At 40.5% G+C, this 20,280-nt stretch overlaps 3 protein-coding genes across 6 annotated transcripts in view; 2 read left to right on the forward strand and 1 right to left on the reverse strand.

Moving 5' to 3' along the window:
• The window catches only part of gphna (gephyrin a), a 31,173-nt gene extending 30,126 nt beyond the window's left edge, over window positions 1-1,047 (reverse strand). Inside the window, exon 1 of one of the 3 annotated variants that reach the window (XM_019876351.1) lies at window positions 857-1,040. In XM_019876351.1, the coding sequence (XP_019731910.1) occupies window positions 857-920 (64 nt within the window). In that variant the 5' untranslated portion in view covers window positions 921-1,040. Of the gene's footprint in view, window positions 1-856 lie in introns of all 3 variants that reach the window. The other 2 variants (XM_019876343.1, XM_019876360.1) reach the window with 2 other exon arrangements.
• Window positions 1,048-5,635: 4,588 nt separating this feature from the next.
• Window positions 5,636-9,457, forward strand: dnal1 (dynein, axonemal, light chain 1). Its single transcript, XM_019876393.1, has 8 exons — window positions 5,636-5,693; window positions 5,947-5,985; window positions 6,123-6,232; window positions 6,373-6,428; window positions 6,517-6,572; window positions 6,702-6,828; window positions 6,943-7,083; window positions 8,660-9,457. Exons 1-8 carry the CDS (start codon window positions 5,688-5,690, stop codon window positions 8,701-8,703), a joined length of 579 nt encoding a protein of 192 aa, XP_019731952.1. The 5' UTR covers window positions 5,636-5,687; the 3' UTR covers window positions 8,704-9,457.
• A 2,577-nt stretch (window positions 9,458-12,034) lies between these two features.
• On the forward strand, window positions 12,035-19,901 carry tedc1 (tubulin epsilon and delta complex 1). Of its 2 annotated transcripts, XM_019876381.1 has the most exons (9): window positions 12,173-12,281; window positions 13,448-13,522; window positions 13,964-14,045; window positions 14,336-14,541; window positions 15,513-15,650; window positions 16,634-16,699; window positions 17,235-17,321; window positions 17,687-17,824; window positions 17,994-19,901. In XM_019876381.1, exons 4-9 carry the CDS (start codon window positions 14,353-14,355, stop codon window positions 18,342-18,344), a joined length of 969 nt encoding a protein of 322 aa, XP_019731940.1. In that variant the 5' UTR covers window positions 12,173-12,281; window positions 13,448-13,522; window positions 13,964-14,045; window positions 14,336-14,352; the 3' UTR covers window positions 18,345-19,901. The 2 variants fall into 2 exon arrangements, with proteins under 2 accessions (XP_019731930.1, XP_019731940.1); XM_019876371.1 differs by lacking the exon at window positions 13,448-13,522 and having other exon boundaries at window positions 12,035-12,281.
• Window positions 19,902-20,280: the final 379 nt, after the last annotated feature.

Here is a 20,280-nt window from a genome sequence, read left to right on the forward strand (position 1 = left end):
ACGATTCAAAGGAAAACATCGGCGAAGCGAATTAGAGAAGCTGCTTAACAACCTGCTGAAGAGAATTCATTTTGCCCTGTTGACGGCTCTAGTCTGCTGATTAAATGTGCAAGCGCACGATTTATGATTGACAAATGAATATTCTCTCAAAAGGAAAATTACACAAGCAGGCAGAAGAGACGAATCGTCTGTCAAAGTGACATCGTAGTCATGAAAACGAAATGCACGCGTAAAAATAGGCAACAAATCTGCCAAAATACATGAATAATGCAGCTCATGGGCTCGGTGGGGTTGCACAGTCGTTACGCTGCTAGAAATTATGCCACTTGCCAGCATCAAGGTAGCAACGTCAACAGAGCTTCACAGGAAATGAAACACTTATTTTCAAAATAAGAGTAGACATTTATTTTGAGGCTCATTGAAACACTTCCTAGTGGTGTGGGGATAACACCTAATTTTGAAAGTATTTCCCAAACGTCTACGTTCCTTCTGTCGCTCGGAGCTGATTAGAATATCTCGCTATAGCGTGAATGTATCTAAAATCATGGTGTTGGATGTGCCATAAAGTATTTCCATGTCACGTCGACTCAATGCAGGACACACATTCATACAGAAATGCACGCCCATCGTTCAGAGCGTATTCAACATCTGACAGACCTGTTAAACAGCTAGCTGCTAATGTAGACCAATGACAGCAAACGGAACCGGCTAGCATGCTGGCTATCCACGGCTAGCTCCTCTGCAGTGGAAAGAGCTAATTTCGTGACACCGTCGAGCAGCGGCAAGCGACGGGTAGACGGCACATGCCCATGCAATTTAGGGGCATTAAATCACGTTTCCTCAAACGCTTTCTTACCTGTTAGAATTCCCACTCGGGTCTGATGGTCGTGATTGGTGAGCACCATCCCGTCCGTCGCCATGTTTACAACCGCTGTCTGCACTGTGACAGCACATAAGAGAAACAGTGCTGGGGAGCGTGAGCTGCCGTTGCACCTCTGGAGGACGACTGCCTGCGCGAGCTGGCGCGTGTACGCTCGCGCCTATACACTTCTGTTTGAAATCGACCTTGGTGCATTTTTAGGTTAAAAAAATAAGTCTTAAGTATCATTTGAAAAACTACAGATTGTGTAGTTTACCAACTTAAGGTCTGCTATAAATAAAAGCACAAAATTTTCCCGACATAAAAACACACTCTTCACAAAGGAACACATTTTTATATATTAGTTGCATGCATTATGTACAAGAATAAAACCCCATTTAAATTCCAGAACCAAATGTTTGGTCCCAACAACTACTAGTTACCAACAAGCGCTTAATCATGCAGATGCTGTACAACAGAATTTCAGAACAAATACTGGATGCGCATTTCCTTATTATCAAGCACATGGGTGTAATTGAAATATAAATCTCCATTGTGCTGTATAAGTAGTGCCAATAATGCCAATATGTTTTCATGGAGACATCTATAACCCAACTTGAAGAGGATACCCGAGAGAGGTCTCAAAAGCAGACAGCAAGATGGGGGCGTAACCTGATTTGGGGAGTGACGTTTTGAGGGGGCGTACCGTTAGTTCATTTCGATGTCCAATGAGGGTGAGTAATGTGTGTACCAAAAAATGACGCAATCGACGGCCATCTTGCGTTGCCATTCTCTTGGTGTGCCAAACTTGAATAGAGTACATAGATTTCTCCGCTGCGTTTTCACATTATTTTGTGTTTTAATGGCGAATGTGTGGCTTACAGTTGGACCAATAAGTCTGGGAGAAACACTTTTCATATAGCTTTCATCAGTAAGAATGTGATTATAAATGTTCTCTTATAAAGTATATCTTCACCGTGCTTCATATCATCTGCATCATGGTTTCAGAACCATCACTAATGAAATGAAAGCAAAATCCATCTGGAAAAAAAATTCTCTGCGGATTTAAACCTAACTTCTGTAAGTCACTATTCATGATACTGAGATAATATATCCAGAATGATCGATGCAAACAGTGAAGTTCGTTCTTTGAGAGGTTCTTATACATCAATCCGTGTAGTGCAGTCAGTCAAATCTCGTGAAATGGGAGGTACCCACCTCAGATGTCAAGGTCATGTGATCCACAAGGTCAATTTCAAGGTCAAACCAAAGTTAAAAAGGTCAAGATACTAAAATTAGTCTTCTACCCACCCCAGATGTCAAGGTCATCTGATCCACAAGGTCAAATTATAGTTAAAAAGGTCAAGATACTAAAATTAATCTTCTAAATCAGGGGTGCCCAAACTTTTTGGACCGAAGATCTACTTTTCGATCAACCAACCTCCCGCAATCAACCCGTTACCACGCATGCACGCACGCAAGTGCACACGCATGCCATGATGCGCAATAGCCTGACGCTGAGGCATGCGACGCACTAAGGCAGCCTGTTAACGATCGTAGCTCACGTGTACCGTTTTAAAATGCTTCTTTCTGCCCTCCAGATTCCCATTCTTTGCCCGTCCCCTTGGTGAATTGTACAAAACAAACTCTGAATGAGAATAATAACGATAAAAGATGTTGCGCAACAACTCTGATCACAAGCTGCAACTGCAGACTGCTGAGTGCTAACAACTTCCGGTGACGCACTCACACGTCACCGTAGGTTAAAGATGACCTGCTTTATTTTATTTTCTTTTTTAAATACTTTTTGTGAAAGTGAGACTGATTGAATGATTAAGGTGCAGTGTGCATTAACACAAAAAACATATTACTAACATCCACAGAGACACAAATGTTTGTTTGTTTTTTTTTCCTCTACACACCTCGGATCAACTTGGGACCAGTCTGTGATCTACCGGTAATGGGCACCCCTGTTCTAAATGATTGCAGATTGAGAGTTCTTCTTGAATTCCATTTCCAACAATACCTGATTTGTGAGCCAGTAGTTCCTGAGATGTAAGGGTTCAAAGGAAGGTGCCACCCCCCGGCCCTCCGTTTGCATCCATCCATCCATTTTCTGATCCGCTTATCCTCGCAAGGGTCGCGGCGTGTACTGGAAACTATCCAAGCTTTCTTCAGGCAGTAGGCAAGGGACACCCTGAACCGGTTGCCAGCCAATCGCATGGCACACATAGACGAAAAACCATCCGCGCTCACACTCACACCTCGGGTCAATTTAGAGTGTTCCACTAACCTGCCACGCATGTTTTTGGAATGTGGCAGGAAACCGCAGCATACGGAGAAAACTCACGCAAGCAAGGGGAGAACATGCAAACTCTACACAGGAAAGCCGTAGCCAGAATTGAACACTGCACCTCTGCACTGTAAGGCCGATGCCCTAACCAGTTGACCCCGCCCCCCCCCGAAGAAAATGTCAAAATTTGGTGGGCCGTAGCTCCCAAAGTCCTGCTCTGATTAACCTCAAATTTGAGATTTTGTGTTGTGCCATCACTATCAAAAAGCATCCATCCATCCATCCATCCATTTGAACATCCATACTCCACACAGGGAGGTCGAACCCGGCACCTCTGCACTGTGAGGTTGGGTGCTAACCTCTCGACCACCGGGCCGCCCTATCAAAAAGCATACTAAGTTAAATTAAAATCAAAATCTGCTTGGTTAAAATTTTTCAGATATTTTTAAGTGGCTTGAAATTACCCTCTCTTAATTCAAATGTCATATAATAATTTCAGGAAAACTCAGTTAAATTGAAATCATATGGCACAGCATAACTGCCACAACTGTAAGAACATGTACTAAGTGAAAAGCTGGTAAACTTGCTGGGCCATAAGTCCCGTTGCAACTCCTCCGGTGCCCATGTCGGGCAATGAGCGGCAGGGGCGTCCACCTCCCTGACTCGAGGAGGGGTTAGCTACAGGATCATCAGCCAGGGATCACCATTCATTGATGTTTCGCCCCTTGTCTCGTAACATCTCCTACAGACGGGTCAGTGAACAGCGCCGTCCCCCTGCTATCTCCCATAGCTCCACTTTAGATTTTATTGGCTTTCCAAGTCTTATCAAGTATCTTTTACCAGAGCTGGAAGCTTGCCTTCTTTGCTTCCTCTGCTATATCCCTCATTGCCCTGTGAAATCTGGCTCTCTGCACACAGAGATCTTTTAGGAGGTGCAATGTTGACACTCCCTCAATGCCTCTTTCACCCACTTCAGCATGGTAGAGCTTTTGCAGTCCATCCACTTTCACTGCACTCTGCCACCAGGCCAGCGTGCTTTGCACGCTTCCTGTCGTGAGCAGCCTCCAGGCCCTCTTCCCAGGCCACCGTCAGTTCAATGAGCAGGACAGTTTTTCTGGCTGGAGAACACAACCTGATGTCTGGTCACAAAGTGGTGTTGCTGATCTTCCTTGGGAATTGGAGCATGAATGATCAAATGTAGCTGTTGTGGTTTTAAATCAGGTGATCTTTTGACCATTTCAGTCCCATAATCCCATAGAATCTGATGCAAAAATTGAACATTCTGGAACGGAAAATGTTGTTTATGTTGTATTGTTTGTCCAACCATGCTTGAACTTTGACGTGGAGCTATGGGGGAATTTATACAAAAGCAGAAGAAAAAGCTATGACAATTGTACACAAGTCCGGATTTCGCAATCAAGATAGATTGAAGGAGAGAAGAGATGTTGTTCAATTTTTTTTTAAATGTATATTTTTATTTTATTTTTTATTTTTTGCAAATTACCAAAGAGAGGAAAGGAAAGATGACTGTTTTCAATCTTCTGGATGCCAAGCAGGTTTTTTTTTTCCGTTTTTGCTTGTACAACATTGCTTTGGCTGATATTTATTAGGATATGCCTTCTCACTGTTAAAAATGAAGCAGTATTGGAAAGGTGGATATGATTATAAAATTAAAATATTTATCAGTTCATCAAAAACACCTAAATAAAGCACCAGTGCAGTTCAATAATTTTGCATGCTTCCATTGTCAAAATTTGAATACAGAAAATGAACCTAGTGGCTCAAAAGGATTAAATTTTTTGTAAGAGGACTGCATATTGCTCTGTTTTCTTTTAGAATAGAAATAATGTGGGTGTTGTGGAAATTGTAGAACTCGAAGAAAGCGACAATTTCTCACGTGCGCACTCCGAGAGAGAGTGTGTCGTGTTTTTTTTATTTGCACCACAAAAAAAACACTCGCGCCAAACGAAGCCCGCCGAAAGTAAGTTTCCATAGAAACAAGCAGACTAAAATGGCGGTCCTTAAAGGGACTGCAATTATTTCTACCCCGTTACCAAATAATCGTGAACTCTCTGACAAGCATATGAACATTGCATTCACACATTTGCAGTTGGTGGTGAATTATGTACATAGAAGTCACTACAGTGTTATGGATCTGGGACAGGTATGATCTGACCAAAGTGCCAGACAAATACACTGAAATTTGGGTTTGTGTACAACGTGTGCTTATTTTCAATTTCTTTCTTTTTTTTTTCTTTTCCTTTTTTTTCTGGGGAGGGAGACGACAACCTCACGAAGAGTCTTTAATTAGCATCATTCCATCGAACCATTGCAAGCATTGCATCGGTGACACAATAAAGCTTTGGAACCAAAGGGGTTCTTTATTTGCCAAGGACGCAATAAAAAGGTGGGCGGCAACCCCACTTGCAACTCTCTTTTCAAATAGACAACAGTTTTTAACTTGTGTCGGCGATACTGCGCAAGCGCAAGTTTGTTTGTTTACTGTATCATAGCAACCGGAGGAGCTAATCGAAAATGGTGGTAAGTTGTTTGTCGCCGATTTTTTATTATTCTATTTGGCATTTACACTATTACCGTTTCTGTCTGTAACTGTTTGGTAGGAAGTCCTATAACAATATTAACATTAGGCCAAACGCCGTATAAAATGATAACAGCGTCACTGCGTGTTCGGATAAATCAAGAGAGTGTTTGTGTTCATTCGAAACAGAAAATCAACCAAATACTAAGAATGACAGTTTTCGTTCATTTATTTGGTTTTTGGTCTTGTTTCTAGGGGAAAGCAACAACAATAAAAGAAGCCCTGACCAAATGGGTAAGTGGCATAAAGACACGATTTTTGAAATTCAGTTACTCTATAAACTTTAACCTGTGTTTCAATAAAGGCTTGTAAAAGGTGGACTAAAAATTGATTTGTATACCTGTGTTCAATTTGTGTTTCTTTGTGTTCAGGAGGAGAAGACTGGAGAGAAGAGCAGTGAGGCCACAGTTGTTAGGCTCTATGGTCAAATTCCTCCGATTGAAAAGTTGGATTCCACTCTTGGCAAAATCCCCAACTGCGAGTGAGTGAGTCATGAAAATGAACCATTTTAAAGCAAAGTGCAAGTGGTCCCTCTGTCTAATGTATCTGTCTGTCTGTCTGTTCATCCACCTGGCTGTCTTTTGGCCTCTTTTCTTTCCCTGTGTGCTGTATCATTCACAGAAAGCTGTGTCTGTCCACAAATTGCATTGACAAAATAACCAATCTAGGAGAACTCAGTAAGGACTTTATTACATTAAAACGTGTAGTGGCACATAAAACATATATTGAGAGTTAACATTGATTTATTCCTCTCTGTTTTTCCAGAAAATTTGAAAATTTTGTCATTGGGTAGAAATAATATCAAGGCCTTTACTGGGCTGGTGAGCGCATATACATTCAATTTTGTAAACATTTTGGTGATTTCTGTTTGTTTCACTTGCAACATTTTCTATGTGGTTGTGCAAAAACATGAAAGGTGCGTATTGTCTCGTGTGTCTGGATTCCTGCAGGATGCAGTCGGCGACACGTTAGAAGAGTTGTGGATCTCTTATAACCTGATCGAGAAAATGAAGGGTGTTCATTTGATGAAAAAACTTCGAGTTCTCTATATGTCCAATAACCTCGTCAAAGACTGGGGTGAGCTACGCTCCGAACGTCACCCAATGCAGAACTGACGTGGACATTTCTAAAGCTGGTCAGCATTTTCCACACACATCATGATGACATTTTATTTTAAATGTTGGTTTGCAGGAGAGTTTTCCAAGCTGGCTGATCTCCCGTGCCTTGTCGATCTGGTGTTTGTGGGAAATCCTCTTGAAGAGAAACACTCACCTGACGGAACATGGATGGATGAAGCTACTAAGAGGTTACCCAGACTGACAAAATTGGATGGTAAAGTATTTCAGCACCAGTATCTATTTAAATGATTGCCATCTAACTTGTAAATATGATAGATTTCTATACTGATTCAAAAAATATTTTTGCATTGAATTACTACAAGGAACTGTAAGTTGACAAAACACACACACACACACACACACACACACACACACACACACACACAATGTTTGTTTTGGAAGGAAAACATTTCAGCTTGACATAACAAGGGTATATTTACACAAGAACGACAAAAGAGAACCGATTGTTATTTCTGAATTGATGCATAGAGAGAGTGCAACATTGTCAAAAGTGCCAGTAGTGTGCAGTGGACTTCGCAAGGCCACACTCTATGAAATTTTACCAGCTGCTTGCCCGCCTTGAACTTGTCTAAAAGCACGTTGTGAATACATTTCATCAGTGTTTATCATATTCTGCAAAAGTGTTGTTGTCACCATGTTTGTGCTTTCGCATTTCAAAAACAAAAATGTAAGGTTCATTGAATAATCTAAATTATCCATAGTTGTAAGTGAGCGTGTAAATCATTGGTTTTATCTTATATGTGCCCTGTCATTTCCTGGCAGTCAGTCCAGGGCAAACATCTAAATGAGGACAAATGTAGAAAACGAACTGATGGAGACTCAAGCCGTATACAGTGTCGCTCAAATGGGAAGTGAGACTAAATTTTTTTCTGCTGCACGCATTTCTTTTGAGAAGGTTTATTCCTTCTACAAATGTATATTTGTGGAACCCCGCCCCCAACCTTTCCATCTCTTTTTTTTAATGTTCTTCATGGAGGCGGATGGATGACTCAGTGGCTAACACCGCTGACTTCAGACATGGGGCCGGTGTTCAAACCCTGGACAGGGTGAACGGTAACATCCGCATGGTCCTTTGGCAAGACCCTTTATACGCCAATTGAGAACCACTGCCGGGTCCTGGCTGGATAAAAATAGAGTGGGTTGTGTCAGGAAGGTTACCTGCTGTAAAAATAGGGCCGCACATATCATAGAAGTGACTTGGTGTCCTTTATCCTTCTGTTCTGTTGATGGCGCCGCGGGCACCCGCAGCGGCTCCTCTCTCTTTCTCCTGTCTTTGCACTGAGGTTGAGAGGAAATAAATGTCATCTGTGCTCTATGTTGCACATACAGCGCATTTGACAAGAAAGTTGACTTGACCTTGAACTTGAACTTGGTGTGGTGCCCCTACAGGGAAAAGCTGAAAGTAACTCAGTTTTTCAAGAAGGTCTTTTTCTGTGTTTTCAAAAACTTCAGGCAAAATGTTGAAATGACACCAATTGGATAATTTAGTCTACAACCAAACATACATTTTTAGTTATAGAGAATGTTCTCAAGCACATACTATACACCACACTCGAACTGAACCTACTTCCTGAAGGCAGTGCTTACTCAAACTCCGGCCTCGTATTATTTTACGGGGAGTCTCCAAACCCTCCGAATGAAGCTTTCTGACTTTGATTCGATTGATTCCAGCATAATTACGTAGTTTCACCCACAAGGAACGGAATGGCAATTGATCTATGCTTGCTTTGTACAGTGAATATGCCTTTTTTTTTTCCCATTGTCTCCAGGGATTCCCGTCATTAAACAAGATGCAGGTGAAGATGACGACTGATGGGCTGCAAAACTACAAAAGTTCTCTTTGAAATTCATCGATTTGAATTTTTTTTTGGAAAATCTGATATGACAAACCTGCCCTTAGTGTTAAGCTTCTGTCACTACCATCTAAGCTTCTGTCACGACCATCTCTCATAGAATGCCTCAGCTTTATCCTTTTCAGCAAGCCCATGTATATTGTGGTAGAACTGGCTACACAACAATACATTCCACGAGAAGAATCCTTTGTCAGGTGGTCAGCTGTAAAATTCAAAAATAAAATTTTGGAATTGCTTGGGAAACCAATTATGTCGAACCTTGAGTGCCTTTTGAGATCATGAATGTCCTGTGGAAATTATTCAATTTCAGAAAATGTATCTGATACTTATTATGTATTAATTACAACTACAGTACCTGTATATCTTTGTCTATCCATCTATGCCAGCAACTTACAGTGACAGGAAGAACAATGAAATGTTCTTGCTGAGATGGCAGAAGGAAAAATAAACTTGTGTATCCACCCGATTCCATTCACTCAATCCCATAACTCATGGCTTCCTGCCAGCATATTCACTTTGTGAACAATTCAATGGGCTCACATTTCACACTGAACAAGTCAATTTGGGGTTAAATTAAGACAGGCTCACCTTTATTTCAGTTTATATACCTATTGTTACAATTTTGCTTGGTGGTGTGCCGTTACATGGTTTTAAGGCAAAATGGTTGGGAAACACCGGATTCTAGAAAAGCTTCTTCTGAGGTTTTATAATGCGATACTTTCCCAGTTTAATACCCCTGTACAAGGGCGGCCCGGTGATCCAGTGGTTAGCGCGTCGACCTCACAGTGCAGAGGTACTGGGTTCAATTCCAGCTCCGGCCTCCCTGTGTGGAATTTGCATGTTCTCCCTGGGCCTGCGTGGGTTTTCTCCGGGTACTCCGGTTTCCTCCCACATTCCAAAAACATGCATGGCAGACTGATTGAACACTCCAAATTGTCCCTAGGTGTGAGTGTGAGTGCGGATTGGCTGGCAACCGGTTCAGGGTGTCCCCCGCCTACTGCCCGAAGACGGCTGGGATAGGCTCCAGCCCCGCCTGCGACCCTTGAGGATAAGCAGATCGGAAAATGAATGAATGAATGTATAAAACTACGAATGTATAAAACTACCTAAAATAAAAATGTACATACTAACCTAAACTAGTGCAGAGTTTATTTGAAGGTGTATTTAACTTCCACCCCGTTCATTCATTCGATTTGAATTCACCATTGTAAAATGCAAATTTGAGATCAAGTACTGATAATGTCAATGCCAAGTCATAATCAATATCGGATTGATCCTGGCATGATGAGATCGATACAGTAGTTTCTGTTTCGCTCTTTTATGCACTGCTGCCTTGTATTTTTTTCTAACTTGAATTCTTTGGGGATTTGTTTGTTTGCACTTCATTTGTTATATTTTTTGTTTTTTTTGTTTTTTCCAGAAAGAGAAGAGATTTGCACTGAAGGGGATAGATGTTTTGTTTTTGTATTGATTCCTCGAACGCACTTGAAAAATCATTGGGTTTTTGAATGTTTTATATTTGTTTTGGGTGATCATTTTGAAGAGCGTGTTTATTCAAGTGAAACAAAAACCCAGAAAAGAAAAGCAATGAAGCGATATTTGTCACCTAATTTTTGCACGGTAGTTTCTGGACAGAACCTGGGGGAAAAAAATATGTTTCCCGGTGTGCACTTTCAAGAGAAAAAAAAATCCACAGCTTTAACAAGGAATAAGTAGTAGTATTTTCTAATTACCAATAAACTTTGTCCGATTTATGTCCTGTCTTTTAACTGTAAAATAATTAAAAAACAAAGAAGCATCCCAAAAAACATATACATGTATCATGAAAATTACTTGAGATTTATGATGCATCAACCTTAATTATTAAAAAGTTGGCACCGATATTGGCTACCCTGGCCCTGCATTTACTTGGTATTGGATCGCTCCCTAAATATGCACCACCATTCGCAAATAGAAATAGGAAATGACTGAGTAGCTTAATCTGGAATTGTGAGAATGAAGTCATTGTTAAAGAAAGTTCTACCGTTTTATTACCGACTAAATGTGGAAAAATGCACCTACAGTAACCAATTGTAACTAATCGTCATCGATTAGCTGTGATGTTGTATTTCAACAATTAATCAAATTTGATAAAACGTGCGAGTGGAATTATTTATTGTTTCCTTGTTGGGTATATACAGTACTGTTCACTAGAGTCAGTACATGAAATACACAAAACATTTAACAACAGTTTTTATTTATAGTTGTGGTCATTGGTTTTACCTGCAGAATTTGCAAAAGATTTTATTTTCTGGGAAATATGACTGACGACTGAATGGGGCACCACATTATTTTCTTTACTGCGATGTTTTTTTTTTTAATTGTGCTGTACTGTATTTAAAAATGTTTTGCATGATCACTATTTTTGACTTTATTTTGAATAAGGAGGCTACACGTTGTCCATTCTCAGTTCATGAGCACAACTCTATTAAGTCATTGCATAAGACTCACCATTTTGTTATAGTAATTAAACAAAGAGTTGTTAACGAACCGTACACGTTGATTCTGGAACAGTTTGTGGGAATGTACTGTACATACCTTTTTTTTTTTAATAATCTTTATTGAACAAGTCAGAATACAATTATCAGTAAACAGAAAACAAAACGAACATGTTATTAATACATACATATATTACAAACGTTTCAACAAAAAAGAAGCCAGGGGATTTTTAGACAAAAATTTCAAATAAGGAGCATATAGCCAGAGTCTTAACAGCTTTCTTGTTTTTGGAATCCATAATAGAACTCAGGTACTGCTTTGTTTCTGCTTCAAAAATTAAGAAAAGAGGTTTTGAATTATTCCATCTGGATTTGTGGATATGGAACTTAGCGAGAATGATTATTAAATTTATAATGAAGGTTTGTTTAGTGTTTTTTTCCTTACTTTTGTAGAACCCAAATAGTACATTTTTCCAGTATAGCATAAAGTCAGAGTCAATATGTTCAATAATAAATCTGCATACAACTTTCCAAAATGTGTTGGTATACTGGCATTGCCAGAACAAGTGAACCATTGTTTCAGGGTACATTCCACAAAATGAACACTCAACAGGGATGTCCTTCTTGAACCTAAGAAGAAAATGCTTGGTGGGATAGTATTTGTGTATCATTTTAAAAGAGATTTCCCTTACTTTATTAGTCAGGAGGTATTTGTATGTGAGATGTACTGTACATAACATTGGTAGGGAGGGAAAGGGGCGAGAATGACGATGGCGAAAGTTGATGTCATATTAATGGCCGGAAGAGAGCAGTAATGCTCCGAAAAATGTCCAACATGTCAAGAATTTCAAGAGAAGAAATAACAAACTCGTATTATTTTGCAGCGCGTTGCTAACAAAAAGGAAACCGTTTCGCTGTTTGGTGCGATGCAGCGCCATAAAGCGAGTGTGGAGGTAAAGCAAGTGATTGGAATTTTGTGTAAATTACTGACGGCCACCGGACTCCAACATGTCCCTGCCCCGGAGACTTTTAGACGGGCTAAATTTGGTGAAGTCAATGTGGTAAGTGTATCTTAATCCGCTTGTATGTGACGATGCGGTCGGAGCGGTGGCACAATCTAAAACGCTTAATGTATAAAAAGCTTAACATGGTTTAGTTTCAAAACTACGACCAATCGTTATCAAAATTCACATGCGCATCTCTACCAATGTCCACTTCAACCTTGGAAAAATATCAAAACAATCGCCAAAATATATTGTGTTTTGGGGATATCGAGCTTTTTTCCCCCCACATGGACGCGAAATAATGTTCGAAAACTATTGTTCCGGGTGGCCGAAGTTAACCGGACCACATTACGCAATGTCAGGCAAGTTTCCAACAGTCGTTTCTTCAAATTGAAGAGGTATCCAAGACAAGACATTAATAATCTTGAAGTTGTATTGTGATTATATTTGCAGTAAATACTTAAATGGTAATTGTTGTAACTTTGGGTAGCCTACCTATGATATTACCCCAAATACGAATAGTATTAACAATTGCGTCAAATTCGTTTGTCTTGCAGATACAGTATCTGTAATTCAGTTTTGTCTTGTGAAAAAGAACATTTGCGATACCCGAAATGGACTAAATTATTTTTATACACAATAAGCATTTCAGATATCTGCAATGGCATTTACATCACTTTTGCCATTTGTGTGTATGAGGTTTGTCATCATTGTCGACACCATTTGCTGATATCTGCTCTGAAAGTAACTGCATATGTGGAAACAGTCTCTCTGTAATTCAAATTTGGGATATTTACAATTTGATTCTGAGTAACATAACTATGGAGAATTAATGACAAGTCAAAATGGCATTATAGATGGCAACAATTGAGTTGCAGCTAGCCGTAATTTACTAGTGGATGTTGGCGGCTGGATGCCAGAGACCTCAAAAAAATTGATTCCATACGCATAAATGGCAAAAGTGACATCATTTCCTGTCGGTCAAATGACGTCGCAGATATCTGTAATTCAGTTTTGACGATAAGCAAGACATATCTCTCTATCTGTTGTTTCAAATTCTGTTACAGATGTTTTGAATGAAAATTCCACTTATTCAAAATGTAATGACAGCTACTCAGAAAGACATTAACATCTACAATGTTAATAATTCTGGATACTAAAGCCAAATTTAGCTTTCAAATGTTGAATCCACTTTTCATAAGGTTTAAATTATGCACTTGCAGCGTAATGTTGCAGGCCACCTTGGAGAAAATGGGATGGACGACACGCAGATAACCTAGTCAAGCCAGTTGCCACAAGTAGGGATATCCCAATCCGATCATATGATCGGAATTTGGGTTCACTCGTGGTTTTCAGCTGATCAGGGAAAGGGGCAGAAAGATTGTTTTTCTTCTTTTTCTGAAATGTTACAAGGTCGGAAAGTGACCAAATAATCCAAAGCTATAAATATTGTGTCAATCGCAGCAGTACTATCTTAATTTGATATGATGCAATGTAACATTTTATTTTGGAGGGCGGTCGCGGTCAGAGTGGCAGTAGAGCCACACACACTCATGCACAGAGACACGACTGCATATTCACAGGGTCTCCCACACCCTGGAGGAGAGAATATTGTTGTTATAAACACTAGTTTTGTTTAGAAAGGTCACTTGCTTAAATCTAATATAGGAACAATATCCCCACAGTTATACTGTTTCGAGAATTTCCGCATCTGTTTTTGCTGTCTTTTTGTTTTGCAGGAGGATCAATTCTGGCAGCTGCTAGCCAACACCCTGCAGACAAGAACTCTGTCCGCTGCTGGCTGCACACAGGTGAAAAATGGTCAGTCGCAGACAAGCCCGCTTAAGACCAAAGAATCGAAAGTGTGGCTTAATTTTGTTAAAATGGATGGGTGGAGTTTGGACTTTGGACACCGCTGATTTAAACCATGCAAACTTGTCTAATTCCACCTCCTCAAAGAATCGGAATACGTTGGAAGCAGTATCGATACAGGGAATCAGAACCGGGATCATTTAAATTCAAACAGTGCACAGCACTAGTTTTTCAGAATCGGAACAGAGTTCTATTAGGGCTGCTTATGGTTTTTCCTCCATCATGTCTGTACTCTGTAGTCACTCCTGAGTGCAAGATGCTGGTGAGCGCAGGCCTTTGGCAGAGTGGTTACTATGCTGGCTGGATGTATCGAAGCCAGATGGGAGGAGTCACCAGCAGGGAACTCCTTCTAGCATTTGGCTGGCTGCTTGCTGCTGGAACGCTGGAGAAACTTTTGACCCGACGAGTACAACAACTGGACAAAACACTTGTCCCACCCATACTTGTAAGTCTGACTGGGACAGTCACACACAGTACATGCCATTCAGTACAGTATTTGTACAATCCTTGGACCCTAAAATGGCTTAAAGTCAAGTAAAAAAGGTTCCATTTGTTCTATGCGCCCCCATTAGTTTAAATACAGCATTCGGATGAATATTGCAATTGTGGAATATGAGTCGAGCAGCAAACTTCACCTGTTTTTAATCCATCTCCGTGGGTAACAATTTTGCCACTTGCTGTCGATGGAAAATGACATCATAGTGCCTAAGGGCTCAGGTGACGACCACCTGTTTTCTGAGTTTGGTCATGTGACATTCACAAGCTAAGCTGCGATTGGTTGTTACATGAACCTTGAGCAACTGTCATGTTATTGGCAGTCAACAGCGAGTGGCTAAATGGCTGCTCGTTGACACTGAAAGAAAAAAAAAAAAAAAGATTTGTGCTGCAGGGACACAAGTACGGTTGATGCCGGAGCTACATGACGAAGTGACGGACTGGCTGACCCAAAACATGTAAAACTTGGGTTATTACTGTCCACAGCCAAACGTGAATCCTGATATAACCGCAAATCCCCACTTTGGCTGGAGTTTTCAGAAACCTTCGATTTCAATGCACAAAAATCTCTGGGACATGTGAATGACAGGGCAAACCGCTGAAAACTATCTCGCATTTGCCAAAAGCCTTAACCCACTCCTGAGGAGCAATAGGTAACAACCATATAACATGGAATCCAAATCACACTGACTGGAAATGAACCTTTTATGTTTTTCATTGCAGGGAAACTTGAATGAAATGCTAGGCAAGCATGAAGAGAACATGTCAACTACATTTACAGACACAATCAAAGCTATTTGAAAAGGAATACAAAAAAAAATTATAGAGAGAGAGAGAAAGAGAGAGAGAGAGCCCATGCATTTGCTTACATTTGGTGGTGCGAGGGTATTTGATGAGAGATCTTGTTTTCTGTGTTTCTAGATGAAACTTGAGATTCCTCAGCAGCCCCTGGTCGAGTGCAGCTCAATGAGAAGGCTTCAGTGGCTCATGGGTTGCCTGAGACACCAGGGACGGATGCTGCTGGCCATGCAGGACGAGCGAGCTTCTTTGTTACATGCTGTGAGGAAGTTCATCTCATCTAACTTGCTAAACACAACTAGTTGGTTCAGTTTACTGTTGTGCGGTGGATGATTTTGTCAAGTTCTAAGTGTCTAAATTTGAAAAACTGCTTGGGTCTTGTTTATCTGTTGCTAATGCATGATTTAGGCATTGAAAGATAAACCAAAATATTGACACGCTGACAAGGGCATGTGAATACTGAGAAATTTCACCATCAAACCAAAATCCTAGTGGGCCGAAATGAAAGGTGGACAAAATTTCTGTTTAATATATCACAGCATGTCATGTGAGCAAGAACACTCGTCTACTTGCAATACAGACTTAATTTTATCATCCATCCATCCATTTTCTGATCCGCTTTATTTAAACCAAAATATTGACACGCTGACAAGGGCATGTAAATACTGAGAAATTTCACCATCAAACCAAAATTCTAGTGGGCCGAAATGAAAGGTGGACAAAATTTCTGGCTAATATTATATCACAGCATGTCATGTGAGCAAGAACACTTGTCTACTTGCAATACAGACTTAATTTTATCATCCATCCATCCATTTTCTGATCCGCTTTATCCTCACAAAGGGTCACAGGGCGTGCTGGAGTCTATCCCAGCCATCTTCGGGCAGTAGGCGGGGGGCACCCTGAACCGGTTGCCACCCACTCGCAGGGCACACGCAAACGAACAACCATCCATGCTCACACTCACACCTCGGGACAATTTTGAGTGTTCAATCAGCCTGTCATGCATGTTTTTGGAATGTGGGAGGAAACCGGAATACCCGGAGAAAACCCACGCAGGCCCGGGGAGAACATGCAAACCCCACACAGGAAGGCCATGGCATTGAATCAAAGCCAGCACCTCTGCACTGTCAGGTCTACACGCGAACCACTCGACCACCAGGCCGCCCAACTTAATTCTAAAATGAATTAATGTGTAGACCACATATAACTGATTTTATAATGTTTGTGTTTTTATTTCCCAGGTTTTTTCTGCTAGCCAACCTTCTCGATCATCTTCCGCAGGTCAAAGCTGTACTGTGCTGAATGAGGTGTGGACGTAAATTACCACTTGTCATGCAACATGTACAGTATATTAAAGTTAGAGCTCTGACTATTAAGTCTGAACTAAATGCACTACATGTTTGCACTGTGGTTGAGAGAGGAAAGTAATTTCATCTGTGCTGTATGTTACACATAGAGCATATTTGACAATAAAAGCTGACTTGATTTGACTTGAAAGTATTTAAAATAGGACGCACATCGTCCACATTCCAAATAAATTAAGTTATCATACAGTAGCACCTTTTGAAAGATCAAACACAGTTTGCTTTATTTTGGACACTGCAATTTTCAATGTGTTAAAATTTGGATTCCCCTTCACCCACCGCAATGGAAATAATGGCTGCATTGTACTTTTTAAGATTTTTTAACTGTAGTATAAACGTACACATAAGTTAATCACTGACTGTACAGTGAAACAGCATATTATGCTTGGAAGGTGTAACCCTTCAAATTCACTTGTTACCAAAACAGAACTAACGTTGCAAAGTCCGCATCTACATCACTGTGTGTTTTGTGTTTTAGGCATGCATTGGTGCGCAGGAAGTTTGTGACCTCCTTGAGTTGTACCTAAACTGGAAGCAGGTGGAGAATGTTTTCTGGACCTGGATGGTGAGTTGGACATCTGCAGAGATCCAGACTAAAATGTTTTTTAAACGAGACGCATAGTGGCCTGAATCTGAAGTTTTAGGGGCTCTAAGTATAAAATTTCAGGGTGCACACTCTCAATGAACTTGCAAGGTTCACATTTCCACTCATTTTCACTGTCTTACTGATAAACGAGCTTATGTGTATCGCCGAAGTTTGTTAGCAGCAGCAACAACAAATCACCAAATGTATTGGTCACACATGCGTGGCTAGTCATTGACGTGCGCACGGATTTTAGGTGCCACCATTTAGGGGCATTCCGGGGACCCTGCTATGCACGCCTCAAAACCCTCAAAATACACAAAGCATTTGTGCCTGTGCACTTGTAGGACAGTGTGGTTGATTACCGTGAGAAGGACGCTGTCACCGAGAGGCCGTCACATCTGAGGGGAGCGATCGCTAGCCTCCCTGGACAACCGGCTATAGAAAAACTGGACGGCATACTGCTGAGACTGAAAACACTGCAGGTACTCGGTGGCACACGCGTTGCAAAAGTGATAAAATGAAATTGGAACCCCACCAATTCCAATAAGTTGGGACTGTTGTGATAAAATAACAAACATTGTTTGATATTATAAATATATATTTTTTTAAGTAGCGCTTTGTAGACTTGGCTGTTCTTCTTCCCCCAAACAGAAGAGACAGAAGACCACAAGAGGGGACGTTCAGGACGGACGAGGGAGACTTCGGGCTGGCATGGATGCTTGCCATGACACGGCTTTTCTCGAATCTTTGCCTCCCCTGTTGTCCATCTCCCAGGCATACCGAGCCAGATTCCAGGCTGGGAAGACAGTCAACAGCTGCTCGGTCAGTTTCCATGGTACAGTCGAGGAGGCAGACGTGCTGTCAGCGTCTCAGGTCGTGGGAATGCTTACTCAAACTGAGAGACAGCTGCTGGAGGGGAGGGACACGCAGAGACTGGCCAACAGGATGAAGCTACAGGAGATGATTGGCAGATTGGACAAACTGGTGTTGATACCACCGTAAACATGAAAAATGACATCTGCTGTGCCCGCCGTAAGATATTATGGATGTTTTTAGGTGCTAAAGGGTCATCAGAAAATGGACTAGTTTCTCATGCAGGCCTGTGGAATGATATGAAATGACTGAACATAATTTATGATGCCGTATTTGAAGGGAAACTAAACTCAAGATGTTTTATAAATTTGAACATTTTGTTTAGCAGCTACTGTTTACTTAAATGTAGTATTTATTCTTCAAAAAATGCTTCTAAAACATCGTACCTACAGTACCGTGAAAAAGTATTTGCCCCCTTCTTGAGTTCTGTGTTCTTTTTTTTTCGAATTTCTTCGTCAATTTCTTCGGATCATGGCATGATGCGTTTGTTTCTTGAGATGTTGTTGCCAATTCACTTTGCCTGAGACAGATTCTATTTATGTGCCTTCTTGATTAAACAAATGTGGTAATCAGGTTTGGGTGTGGTCTGTGAGATTTAACTCGGCTTTCCCAAAACTCATTCGTCGCAGTTACTTTGTGATTTAATGAGAGGGGGCAATTACTTTTTCACATTGAGCCAGATAAGTTAGGATTTGTTTTCCCTCTTGGTAAATTAAATCATCATTTAGAAACGGCATTTTGTATTTTCTTGGGTTGTGTCTGTGTGATATGAAAATTGGTTTGATGAACTGAAACCTTTGTGATAAATAAGCAAAGAACACAGAAACCGGAAAGCATGCACTGTACTTTGTGAAGAGGGTTTCCATTTTTGGGTTCATTTGCAAGTAAACAAATTTGCATTTCCCACCCACATTGTGTACAAAAAAAACAGTAAATTTACATCAATGACAAGCTACATATTTACTGCCTTTACATTTACATAAACGACATAATAAACCATGATGATAAATGTCTTAATGTTTTTACCGGGATGTAATCTCAACTGGATTACTTTTTGTGTTTCACATCAAAGAGGTTGACAAACATACAGCGCTGATGTCCGCTTCCTGTTTTCCCAGTCTTTATTAAAACCATTGTACTCAATCTCTCAGCCGAGACAATACTGTACCCGCTTATTGTCAGGAAAATGATCTCGGTCAACATGGCACCGTATTTGCGTTTAATTATTCAGTTTTTATTCCATCAATGCTAACAGATGACTGTTAAACTCACGCTGGTAGATCCTTATTCGAAAAAATTTGTTTTTCACAGAGGGTCAGAAAGGTTTGGATTTTCTTTTTGCCTGAATAAAGTGAATTGTCATTTGAAAATTGCATTTTGTATTCCTTGGGGTTGTCTCTGAGTGATCTTAAAATTGGTTTGAGTTGAACCCTTTGTGTGTGTGTGTGATTTATATGCAAAACAATGAAATCAGGAGGGAAGTAAATACTTTTTCGCGGCACTGTAGCCATATTCAATCCAGTCGCTGACGCTTGAGAACTGACCTCTTGGTCACCAGTGTGATGCCAAAGAAAATTTTACGGATTTCTGAAAGAGTTATTTAAACGAGGCAGACAGTATCAGATTTGTTCAAATGCTGCATTTTCATGTACACGTGTCTGTTTTTTTTTTTTTATGTAAAAAAAATATATATAGTTTAACAAATAAAAAACATGTAAATATAGTCCCTTAGTCATACTACATTGTTTTTTTATGCAACAAAAACAAAGACATAATGTAATTTTGTTAAATATTATGGTGGAGCCCTCAAAACGCAGCATGCAGTGGTTCAGAATGGTGTAAACAAACAAGGATCAACTGCTGAGATTTAGGATCACCATTGAGAGGAAAGAAGAAAGTACAGGCAGGATGGAGCAGGTAGAAGAAAGTGTCAGGGGTGATCTATGACAAAAGACCACCAGAGCAAATAATTCTCTCCATCTCTCCCGCTCCTCTGCATCCTTTGTTCTAGTTGCATCATTTTGGCAACTCCTCAATAGAGCTCAGCCAAAAGGGAAAGAAGAAG

This window comes from Hippocampus comes, unplaced genomic scaffold (assembly GCF_001891065.2).
Source record: "Hippocampus comes isolate QL1 unplaced genomic scaffold, H_comes_QL1_v1.1 scaffold107, whole genome shotgun sequence".
Lineage (NCBI taxonomy): Eukaryota > Metazoa > Chordata > Actinopteri > Syngnathiformes > Syngnathidae > Hippocampus > Hippocampus comes.

What these genes read in the sequence shown, in the direction of transcription:
- dnal1 (XM_019876393.1), top strand. An exon ending in TCAAGGCCTTTACTGGGCTG is followed by an intron (nt 6,573 to 6,701) that starts GTGAGCGCATAT and finishes GGATTCCTGCAG; the next exon opens with GATGCAGTCGGCGACACGTT. An exon ending in TAACCTCGTCAAAGACTGGG is followed by an intron (nt 6,829 to 6,942) that starts GTGAGCTACGCT and finishes GTTGGTTTGCAG; the next exon opens with GAGAGTTTTCCAAGCTGGCT.
- tedc1 (XM_019876371.1), top strand. Translation starts at nt 12,147, where the DNA reads ATGCAGCGCCATAAAGCGAGTGTGGAGGTAAAGCAAGTGATTGGAATT. An exon ending in AATTTGGTGAAGTCAATGTG is followed by an intron (nt 12,282 to 13,963) that starts GTAAGTGTATCT and finishes TTTGTTTTGCAG; the next exon opens with GAGGATCAATTCTGGCAGCT. An exon ending in TGAGACTGAAAACACTGCAG is followed by an intron (nt 17,825 to 17,993) that starts GTACTCGGTGGC and finishes TCCCCCAAACAG; the next exon opens with AAGAGACAGAAGACCACAAG.